This window comes from Bombina bombina, chromosome 2 (genome assembly GCF_027579735.1).
Source record: "Bombina bombina isolate aBomBom1 chromosome 2, aBomBom1.pri, whole genome shotgun sequence".
In the NCBI taxonomy this organism is placed as follows: domain Eukaryota; kingdom Metazoa; phylum Chordata; class Amphibia; order Anura; family Bombinatoridae; genus Bombina; species Bombina bombina.
This window is the reverse complement of record NC_069500.1, coordinates 678631148-678643157: the sequence shown is the minus strand read 5'-3', so window position 1 is coordinate 678643157 and position 12010 is coordinate 678631148. Positions and strand designations below refer to the sequence as shown.

Below are 12010 nucleotides of genomic sequence, written 5' to 3'. Positions count from 1 at the left end.
CAAACATCCCAGAACCACACAGGGGGACCTAGTGAATGACCTGCAGAGAGCTGGGACCAATGTAACAAAGGCTACCATCAGTAACACACTACGCCGCCAGGGACTCAGATCCTGCAGTGCCAGACGTGTCCCCCTGCATAAGCCAGTACATGTCCGGGCCCATCTGAAGTATGCTAGAGAGCATTTGGATGATCCAGAAGCGGATTGGGAGAATGTCATATAGTCAGATGAAACCAAAGTAGAACTGTTTGGTAGAAACACAACTCGTTGTGAGTTGCAACCAAAGAACACCATACCTACTGTGAAGCATGGTGGTGGCAACATCATGCTTTGGGGCTGTTTCTCTGCAAAGGGAACAGGATGACTGATCCGTGTACATGAAAGAATGAATGGGGCCATGTATAGTGAGATTTTGAGTGCAAACCTCCTTCCATCAGCAAGGGCATTGAAGATGAAACGTGGCTGGGTCTTTCAGCATGACAATGATCCCAAACACACCGCCCGGGCAACGTAGGAGTGGCTTTGTAAGAAGCATTTCAAGGTCCTGGAGTGGCCTAGCCAGTCTCCAGATCTCAACCCCATAGAAAACCTTTGGAGGGAGTTGAAAGTCTGTGTTGCCCAGCGACAACCCCAAAAGATCACTGCTCTAGAGGAGATCTGCATGCAGGAATGGGCCAACATACCAGCAACAGTGTGTGACAACCTTGTGAAGACTTACAGAAAACGTTTGACCTCTGTCATTGCCAACAAAGGATATATAACAAAGTATTGAGATGAACTTTTGATATTGACCAAATACTTATTATCCACCATAATTTGCAAATAAATTCTTTCCAAATCAGACAATGTGATTGTCTGGATTTGTTTCCACATTTTGTCTCTCATAGTTGAGGTATACCTATGATGAAAATTACAGGCCTCTCTCATCTTCTTAAGTGGGAGAACTTGCACAATTGGTGACTGACTAAATACTTTTTTGCCCCACTGTATATATATATATATATATATATATATATATATATATATATATATATATATATATATATATTCCCATGTATAAAATAAGATAAAGTATATTAAAGTAAAGTAAGGGTTATTATATTAGTACAATATATATATATATAGATAGATAGATAGATAGATAGATAGATAGATGATAGATAGATAGGGGTTATAGGTAATATATAACTGTATATATATATATATATATTCCCATGTATAAAAGAAGATAAAGTATATTAAAGTAAAGTAAGGGTTAATATATTAGTACACTATATATACTGTATATATATATATATATATATATATATATATATATATATATATGGGTTATAGGTCAAATATATATATATATATATATAGTTATAGGTAAACTATATACATACCTGTATGTATGTATATATATTATTCCCATGTATTAAATAAGATAACATATATTAAAGTAAAGTAATGGTCAATATCTTAGTACACTATATATATATATATATATATATATATAGCGGTTATAGGTACAATATATATATATATATATATATATATATATATATATATATATATATATATATACCTGTATTAAAGTAAACTAAGAGTTAATATATTAGCACACTATATATATATTACCATGTATCAAATAGGATAAAGTATATTAATGAAAGGTTAGTACTCCGTTTTAATAAGTAAAGGGGACATCTGATTAATGTATAACAAAACAATAAGTATAGGTGACATATCTAGGCACTTTACGTAGTCACTAACAAACTGCTAAATAAGGTACAAATCTGCTTCTAAATAAACTGCGTCTCTGTGCCAACAGCTAACTAATGTACACACTGCCTCGGTACATGACAAGCTGTCAAGATTTTACTACATTGTGAATGTGAATAATATAGTAAATGAGATTATGAGACAGCTCATCTGACTGTACCACAGTGTGAGTAAGCTGGGTGGAGTTTGGGACTTGGGAGGAGTGTTGTCTCAGTTGCGATAATTGGGCGGGGCTACATAAAATGGGCGGAGCCACGGAAATTGCCGATCAGCACTTTCGACAATCACCAGTTTCGATACAACACCTGGCACTTCAGGGTTACATAAACTAGCTGACATTCAGGAGAGTACTAGTGGTAAGTATCGCGATAACAGGAGGCGGCACATAGAGTATAAATAGTAGACTTCCCAGGTGTTGACACTATTCCGTGAGGTTTCTCGTTTGGTGTTAGTAGCGGTGTGACAAGGTTTGGTTTTTATTATACAGCAATAGTTATCTAAATTACTCACCTGTAGTTTTATCCTGTCGCAGTTTCTTGCTTTGGAGCGTTTTAGCTTATTATGACTTTAGTAGCTTGGTGATCGCATACTTCTTTTACAATGGATTTTTTGTATTATAATTTACCCTTTAACACATTCTATTTAAATTGTAGTTTGTTATTAAACTGCTAAAAAGGTACAGTATATGTGTATTGCATGATTTGTAAAATCAATCTCTTGTTTCAGGATATAAAGTGACAAGATGTCAGTGGCTGTGGAGCATCAGCAGCAGGTATGATTGACGTATCCCTAGTCTATTGCTCTAGTTAGACCGTAATTTGTTTATTGGAAGCTTTAACAGCTGTTACTTACTTCTAGAATGTGGTGGTTAGACTCGTTAACCTGCCCTTGGTGAGCTCCACCTATGACATGGTGTCTTCTGCCTATGTGAACACAAAAGACAACCATCCATACTTGAAGTCCGTGTGTGATGTTGCTGAGAAAAGTGTAAAGACTATTACATCTGTAGCCATCACCAGTGCTATGCCAATCATCCAGAAATTGGAGCCACAAAGTAAGTTTGGTATTAAACAGCTGCTGTATAGTGTGTTTTTTTTTTTTTTTTTTTTTTCAATGATTCAAAGCATACAACTTTCTAATTTACTCCTATTCATTTTTCATTGTTCTCTTGCTATCTATTTAAAAAGCAGTAATGTGATGCATAGGAGCCGGACCATTTTTGGTTGAGAACCTGGGTTATGCTTGCTTATTGGGTAAATGTCAGCTTCCAATAAGCAAGTGCTGTCCATTCCTGCTTTTAAAATAAAGATAGCAAGAAAACAAAGATGATAGGAGTAACTTAGAAAGTTGCTTAAAATGTCATGCTCTGTCTGAATCATGAGAGAAAAAAATTGGGTTCAGTGTCCCTTTAAAGGGACACTGAACCCAAATGTTTACTTTCATGATTCAGAGCATGCAATGTTCTAACTTACTCAATTTTTCTTCTTCCTGCTATCTTTATTTGAAAATCAAGAATTTAAGTTTAGAAGCCGGCCCATTTTTTGTTTACAACCTGGGTTGTCCTTGCTGATTGGACAGCACCATTTAACAAGTGCTGTCCAGGGTGCTGAACTGGAAATTGGCTGGCTTAGATGCCTTCAAATAAAGATGGCAAGAAAACAAAAATTAAATAGGAGTAAAATGGGTTTAGTGTCCCTTTAATAAAAAATTGGAATTTGAATCTTGACAGTCTATTCTTTAAGTTTGAACTTTATCAGTTATGTAACGCAGATGTTTTATTTTAATCACACATTTGCAAATTGCTCAACCGATCAGGCAACAGTTGCTTGATAAATTTTAATGCTGTTAATGACCACCTACTTCATCTAATCTTATTTGCTTGACCTGTTGTACAGATTTATGTGGTATTTCAAATTAAATAATTACAAAATGTTATTCTCGCCCCCCCCCCCTCCCTATAGTTGCCATTGCCAACAACTATGCCTGCATAGGACTGGATAAAATTGAAGAAAAGCTGCCAATTCTCTATCAGCCTAGCAACAAGGCAAGTGTGGGTTTGAGACTTTTCACAAGTTTGACACTTTAGTGAAAAAATAAACTGACTTAAAGGGACAGTAAAGTCAAAATGTAGTGTTTTCTGAGGCACCAGCTCATGATTGTGCAAGGGTAAAGTATGTGAAAGTATTTTATGATTGGCTTGGGGAAAATGGAAGAGACTCTGACAAATTCTAGGGTGTTGCGTTTTTTTCTGTTTAACCCTTTAACTACCAAGACATTAAGAGACAAAATTGCCCAAAATACAGGAGAATTTTTAGCATTTTTGCTTTCACTATTTATTTAAAGAAATAAAGCCTCTTTTATTTACTTGTCAAAACTATACATACAACCCAAGGTATTGATCTAGGCCTATTTTAGTGTATTTCATGCCACCATTTCACCAACCAATGTAATCCAATACAAAAAATCATTAATTTTGTTTGAGAAACTTTGGGTTTCTCAACTATATGTACATACTGCTTGTGCAATCATGTCAAATGGTTATAAAAAGCTTCTCTGGGATCTCCTTTATTCAGAAATAGCAGACCTATTTGGCTTTGACAAATTATTTATTTTTTTGTGGTAATTCTAAGACTGATAATTGCAGCTGTGCCCCACACTATTCCCTGGCAGTAAGGGGTTAATTTTAGCTTTAGTATTGGTTACCCATCATAAGTACTGGCAGACTGTGTATCTCTGCAGGGTTGGATCCCACTTACCCGTTAACTATATCTGCCATCTTAAGTTTAATAATTCCTATAAAAGCTGCTAGTACACCTAACGTAATTTTTTTTTTTTTTTTTTTTTTTTTTTTCTGTAGCATAGGGCCCTCCCAAACATTGCTGCTGGGCCACCCTACTACTGGCACCAGCAACAATTGTTAGACATCTGCTTTCATATGGGACTGGAGCACTAATTGCAATCTGGTTCCATATGCGGCAGATGCCTGGTGCTTCAGGAACTCAAAAAAGGAACTTAAAAGCAGACTGCTGGAGCTTCCTGAAGATCAGATGTGTGATAATCGTACCACAAGTTGTGTGTATACAAAGTCCTGCAAGATGTGTGTGTGTGTGTGTATATACAGTACATCAGATTGGGTGAAGGGGTTAATATCTTACTGTGTCCTATATATTTTGTAGATTGTGTCCAATGCATCTGATGCAGTTACCGGAGCCAAGGAGACCGTCATTCAAAGTATTACAGGTGTAGTGGATAAGACAAAAGAAGCTGTCCATGAAAGTGTTGAAATGACCAAAGCAGTTGTGAATGGCAGTATAAATACTGTCTTGGGAAGCGGTGTAGTGCGTATGGTGAGCAGTGGAGTTGACACTGCACTTTCAAAATCTGACTTTATTGACTGAATACCTACCACCAACTGATGAAGAATTGGGTAAGTTAAATTGGGGTGTGATCTCACTACCTTGAGGAACAGATTAGTAGTTTGGTTTGTTTCTTTCTACACTTGCTAAATCTGAACTATCTAGCAAACATTCTTTGTTCACTTATGTCTCCAGCCATTGAAGCAACAAATACTGAAGGATTTGAAGCAGACACTCAGAAGCCCAACTACTATGTCAGACTAGGGTCCCTTTCCTCAAAGGCTCGTAAGCGTGCTTATCAGCAAGCTTTAGTTCGGGTCAAAGATGCCAAATGCAGAAGCCAGGAAGCAATTTCTCAGTTAAATCATACAGTTGATCTGGTAAATATAATGCTTGCTAATCCATACTTCATGACTGTTTGCAACTAAAGAATTGTAGTACGAGGTGTTGGCTGTGTGAAAGGGGGGGGGGGGGGATAGACTCGCTTAACATTTAGTTGCAGTTCTTCAGACCATGCTGCTACCACTGATATCTTAGTAAACTAGTTACTGCGTTAAAGGGACATTAAACCCAACAGTTTCATTCAGAATACAATTTAAAAAAAAGTTTCCAGTTTACTTCTATTATCATATTTGCTTAATGTTCTTTGTTGAAGGGATACCTAGGTAGCATGCACATGCCTGAACCACTACATGACAGGAATTAGTGCTGCCATCTAGTGGTTCTGTTAATGTATAACATTGTTGCCAAGCTGCTGCCATACAGTGGTGTAGACGGATGCACACTGTTGAAAAGCTGTGATGTAAGATCATAAAAGGATAACAAAACTAAATTTGATAGTAGTAAATTGGAAAGCTTTTTAAAATTGTATTTTCTGTTCTCTGAATCATGAGAGAAAATTTGGGTTTTATGTCCCTTTAAGTTATCTAATCAACTACACAGATCTGATTTCTATTGTGTTCAAATTGGATTTTTTCATATATAGATTGAATATGCCAGGAAGAATGTGAATAATGCCAACCAAAAGATTCATGATGCACAAGAGAAGCTCTACAACTCATGGGCTGATTGGAGGAAGAGCACAGGCCAATCTGATGGTGAAGCTGAGGTAAGCAACCATAGATGAAATAAATATAATTGGGCAACTTTATAGTGCTATGTAGATAATGGGTGACTTTTAGCACAAACTTTAAAGCAATTTTTTTTCTTTGCATTTTAGAACCACGTCACCATAACTTTTTTTTTTTTTTTTTTTTTATAAAGCAGACACTTAAATTTTTTTTTTTTTTTAAATTTCACAGCATATTGAGTCACGAACTCTCTCCCTTGCCCGGAACCTGAGTCAGCAACTTCAGACCACGTGCCTTTCCCTGGTGTCCAGTGTGCAAGGCCTGCCTCAAAATGTTCAAGACAAAGCTGTGCGTGTCAGTGCCATGGCTGGAGAAATATACCAAAATTTCCGTACTGCCTCCTCCTTCGGAGAGGTATCAGACAGCTTCCTAACTACCAGCAAAGGGCAAATCAAAAAAATGAAGGACTCAATGGATGATGTAATGGATTATCTGGTCAACAACACACCACTAAACTGGCTGGTAGGTCCTTTTTACCCCCAGCTGGCTGGGTCTCCGCATGAGAAAAAATGTGATGGGGCAGAGGCAACCAGCCAACAGGAATGACCAAAGTGAAAGTATAATAGAAAATTATCACTTGAACACTTCTCACTAACTTAGTAGCCCACATAAGTGTAATTCTGAGAACTGAAAAGTATGTCCTAGTAATGTCTGCTGTTCTGCAAACTTCTATAAAGTAGTCCACCAGAAGAAGCAATCAAAGCACTTTAGAATTTTACAAGAATATATATATATATATATATTTGTTTTTTCACTAACTCAGCAGATGTTTCTTGCAGTAACAGCTGCTATAACAAGGTGTTCCCTGCATACTACATAAACACTGTGCACTAACCATTTTTGTAAGACTTTATTTTGTAAAATTTTTGTATTTGCAATAAATAATATAACTTGACAAAAGTGTCTAACTTGTTTTGTATCTTAGATCAACAGTCAACAATAGTAATGTGTAATAATTTTTTTTATAAAAACAAAGCGAACATAAAATGTTTGGAAGTTGATCCAAATAGGACCATTAAGTTGTTTACTGTCTTGTCTGTTCATTTGTAAGATGAGTACTGGTTACTAGATTTGTACAATTTGCAAACTTCTCCAAAGACATCTAGTACTACCATATGTGTGCACCTAAAATTAAAATTAAACATTTTTGAACCACCCTTAATACTTGAACATCTTCTTGGATTTTTTTTTTTTTGTGAGGCTAGAAAGCCATTGTTTCCAAACAAATGATGGAACTGCTTAGTGTGTTGGTCTAATTACTATTCGTGTTATACCAGAGACAGAATAAGTAAACAGGAGTAGCCGAGAACTAGCTTCATAAGGGGGTGTCAAAACTATAGCTGATTCCTGATTGCACCAAAACCTAGATTAGCAAGTGATCAGTAGATTATACCAGTGATAAGTAGTTTAACTTAGAAACGGTACAGTGTCAGATCACTAGTAAAGTGTTTTAATTAGTAACTAATATTTCATACTGCTAGCTCATTACTTGGTCATAAATCAGTCTGGATTATTGCTTCCTTTAATAAATTTAGTAGTCTTGTCTCTAAAGTCTGACAAATGTTCTCACCATAACTTAATAGGCACACCACTCATCCTTATAACTCTCTAAAATGTAAGCCAAGATTACAAACTTTCCCTCAATGTGTTTACAGAGTAAATACATTATCATTTTTGATAAATGCAATCACTGTGCTTTAGATAATTTGCATAACATTTATATAAAACAGAAAATTTTATAATCCAAGAATTGTATTGCCACCATCCAGCTGGCAATTTCCTGTGGAGAACACTGTCAAATGTAACCTCACTGCAGTCTTGTTTATAAATCTGTAAAAAAAAACTGTTTAAAGCCCACTGTATAAAACTGGACAGTAGCAGAAGTATTGCAGTAAAGCTCCTGCAGCTCACAGATTTCAAAATAACCGCTCGTGATAAAATATACCCCCTGCTATGTATTGTTATAATAATCTACTTTATGTTCTCAGTAATATAAACCTACAACTTGTGTAGTAAACTTTCAATTTCCCCTTTAACCAGGTGCCTGATTTCAGCATAACAGATCTGTCATCAGAAACTAATGATCCAGATTTTGCTGATGAGGAAGAAATGCAAGATTATTCTCACCTCAATGGTTGTATTCTGTGTCAGCAAACAGAGTAATTGCTCAGGAGAAAGAGGACTGTCTCAGTTGCTTTTTGTCAACCCTGTTAAAAACCAGCTTTTGAAACAATGTGCCTTTATGCATTTTCTTGATCAAGCACCTAACCATTGTTTAGCCTTCCCCTCCCTTCATTACATCACATCACTCCCATTTTGTGTAAAAAAAAAACAACAAATTTACCTGACTATATACTTTAAGCATATGGTCCAGTAAACATAGGAAAACATTTACATACTGGGGGGGGGAACAATGTAAGTCCTTAATTGTTTATATACCTGTATCTTCTTCTTCTTCTGCGCTGTAGTTTCTATTTAAAGGGCCACTCAATCAAAATTAAACTTTCATTATTCAGAGCATACAATTTTAAACAACTTTCTAATTTACTTCAATTAACAAAATGTGCACAGTCTTTTTATATTTAAACTTTTTGAGTCCCCAGCTCCTACTGAGCATGTGCAAGAATAAGTGTGTATGCATTTGTGAATGGCTGATTGCTGTCACATGGTACGTGTATGCATTTGTGATTGGCTGATGGCTGTCACATGGTACAGGGGGAGTGGAAAAAGACATAACTTTTAAAATTGTCAGAAAATAAATCTACTACTCATTTGAAGTTCAAACTAAGTGCTATTGCATTGTCTTGTTATCTTGCATTTGTTGATTATGCAAATCTACAGTGTTGACTGGTCCTTTAAGTCACAGGATTGTCAATTTTTTTTTTCCTAACTTTACTATCCCTTTAAACTATAACTTGGTTTATTACAGTGTGTTGCAACATTTAAGTTGCCTTAAAGGGCCACTCAACCCAAAATCTTTCTTTCATGATTCAGATAGAGAATAGCAATTTAAACATTACAATTTACTTCCGTTATTTTGCTTCATTTTTTTTTTAAAATATCCTTAGTTGAAGAAAAAGCAATGCACATGGTGAGCCAATCACATGAGGCTTCTATGTGCAGCAACCAATCAGCAGCTAGTGAGCATATCTAGATATGCTTTTCATCAAAGAATATCAAGAGAATAAAACAAATTAGATAATATAAGTAAATTAGAAAGATGTTTAAAATTGCATTCTTTCTAAATCGTAAAAGAAAAAATGTGGGTGGCATGTCCCTTTAATATACATTGCAAATTTTAAATAAAAAACAAACTAGAGGGGTTAAGAAATATTTGATTTATTTTCGGTACATGTCGCACAGCCTTCATGCAAATGATAATGTTTGCTGCTCTAAGCCATTAAAATTTGTTTTGATAGTTCATGGTGGTAATTTACTCATCTGAAACGTGGAGGGTACATAACCACTTGCTTGTGGTCATTGATATTCTCTCTTTAAAAGGATATGAAACACCATTTTTCTTTCTTAATTTGTTTTTTTTTAAACATTTCCAATTTTCTTAACTTGCTACATTCTCTTAATACTTTGTTGAATAACTAAGGCACCACTGGGAGCTAGTTAATGCATTGGGTGAGGCATATGTGCAGCCACCAATCGACAGCTTGAGAGACTACTTGGGTATCCTTTTTAACAAAGAATACCAAGACAACAAAAATGAGAAGTAAATTTGAAATGTGATTAAAATCACATGATCTTTCTAAATTGTGACAGAAAAGAAAAAAATCATTTTATGGCTAATCTTAAAGTGATCCTAAATTGTTGAAAATGTGGATAATATATTTTAACCAACCTGGTCTAAAGTTTTTTTTGGCCCTGTGGAGTTTGTATTTCTGCTACAAAGTTCATTGAGCAGTTACAAGTTCCTAACATCGCTAATTTCTAGGAATCTCCTGTCTGAGGATCACTTTTTTTTTTTTGTATTTCACAAGGATATCCTTCCCTTTTTTTTTTTTTTTTTGTTTCAAAGAGCTTTATTGTATTAAAATATGCATCACACAAGAACAATGGTACAGTGGATAACAGATATAATAAATCATCAAACCCCTAGTCTAGGCCTGTGTTGAGATTTTAACAAAGTCTTAGCAAGAAAGTCTGTTTTCCACATCAAAAGTATTCTCTGAATATTTATAACCTGTAAATATAATTTTACAGTAAATCAAAAACAATATCTGTGTATTAACAATAAAAAAATAAATGTATTAATGCTTTCCCATTATAGTGCAGTGGTTCATATTTGGAGTTTGATTTTTTAATGATGTTCGAAGAGGCTTAAAGGAGAGTATTCTAGGGTTAGAATCTTTGCACTATCCTAATTGTTTGGGGGGCTCGTAAAGAGTGGATGTATTCATCCCAGATGAAGTGAGTCTTCTAGTTTTTTTGTAGGGGAATAATGATGCTGTTCTAGTTCTGTGTTGTGACTCTGTCTCTCCAAAACTGTACAGTTGGTAAAGTAGCTTTTTTCCAAAAGTATGGGATATAACATTTGGCTGTGTTTACCATAATAGTGAGCAATTTAAGTCTTAACCCACATTGGATGGGTGGAAAGTTGTTGAATAGGAACGTGTCTAGCTTTTTCTATCTTGTTTGTGATGTGGGACCAGTATTGTGTTATGGAACAAGTTCACCATATATGTGTGAAGGTTCCTCTGTGTTTGCATCCTCTCCAGCAATCTGTTAGATTAGGGAACATTTTACCTGGATATCAATTTGAAGTGTAATGCCATCTACAAAGAAGTTTTGTGTTCATTTCTGTTATGTTTATAGATGATGAGGAAGAACACATCTGGCCGAAAATCTTTTGGCAAGTTTTCGGTGGCTGGTGGTCAGTGAGTTCTGTTTCCCACTAAGCAACACGATGGGGGGTTGTCGTGTTGGTGTGAGAGAAGTAATTTATATGAAAGAGAGAGGGTTCCTGTGTGTGGGTGCGGCATGTAACATAGGGTTTCAAATGGTGTTAGGGATCTAGTAATATGTTTGTTGGGATGTGAAGAGAGGTATTTTGAGAGTTGGAAGTATGTAAACCAGTTATTAACTGTAGGGCCTAGGATTTCTGCAATTTCATCATGCTAGTTTTAAGTTTACCGTTTTGCAGGAGTAAGAAAAAGGGTTTGAGTCGATGTATCGTTAGATCATTGGGGTCGATCAGTGTAGGGGTATGTCGCGGTTATGTAATAAGGGTGTCAAGGGGGATTGTGGTGTGGAGATAGTTTTGTATTTTTTTAAAACTTTATTCCAGACTTTAAATGTTTCCGTTATGGGGAGGAAGAGTTAGGGTAAAAATGTTCATGTATGCCTGATAGCCAGCATAGTCCTCCCATTTGTTTGCTATAGAAAAGGTCTTGTTCGAAGTTTACCCATTCTTTTTGATTGGCATGTTTGCACCAATCAACAATTCTAGTCAGAAAGGTTGCATAGCGGTAATTTAGAAGATTTGGAGCTCCAAGGCCTCCTTTCAGTCTGGGTCTATATAGGGTATGCGTAGCTACTCTAGGGTGTTTGTGATTACATATGAAAGAATTAATACGCTTCTGAAATTTGTAGATTATGGTATAGGGCATTGGTATGGGTAGTGTTTGAAGAGTATATAGGAGTTTGGGCAGAATCACCATTTTGATTGCGTTAATCCGACCTATCCATGAAATGGGTTTATGATGCCCGTGATTGTAAGATGGAAGTTATATGAGCTATGAGAGGGTCATA

General features: G+C 35.8%; 1 protein-coding gene across 1 annotated transcript; it reads left to right on the top strand.

Annotated features, from left to right (window-relative positions):
- The first annotated feature begins 2173 nt into the window (after positions 1 to 2173).
- Positions 2174 to 7150, top strand: LOC128649395 (perilipin-2-like). The gene is given in 9 exon segments (XM_053702645.1): positions 2174 to 2231; positions 2491 to 2536; positions 2623 to 2818; positions 3726 to 3808; positions 4941 to 5149; positions 5151 to 5191; positions 5316 to 5500; positions 6106 to 6228; positions 6422 to 7150. Coding segments are annotated over 8 exon segments (1242 nt in total). The 5' UTR covers positions 2174 to 2231; positions 2491 to 2506; the 3' UTR covers positions 6797 to 7150.
- The last annotated feature ends 4860 nt before the right edge of the window (positions 7151 to 12010 follow it).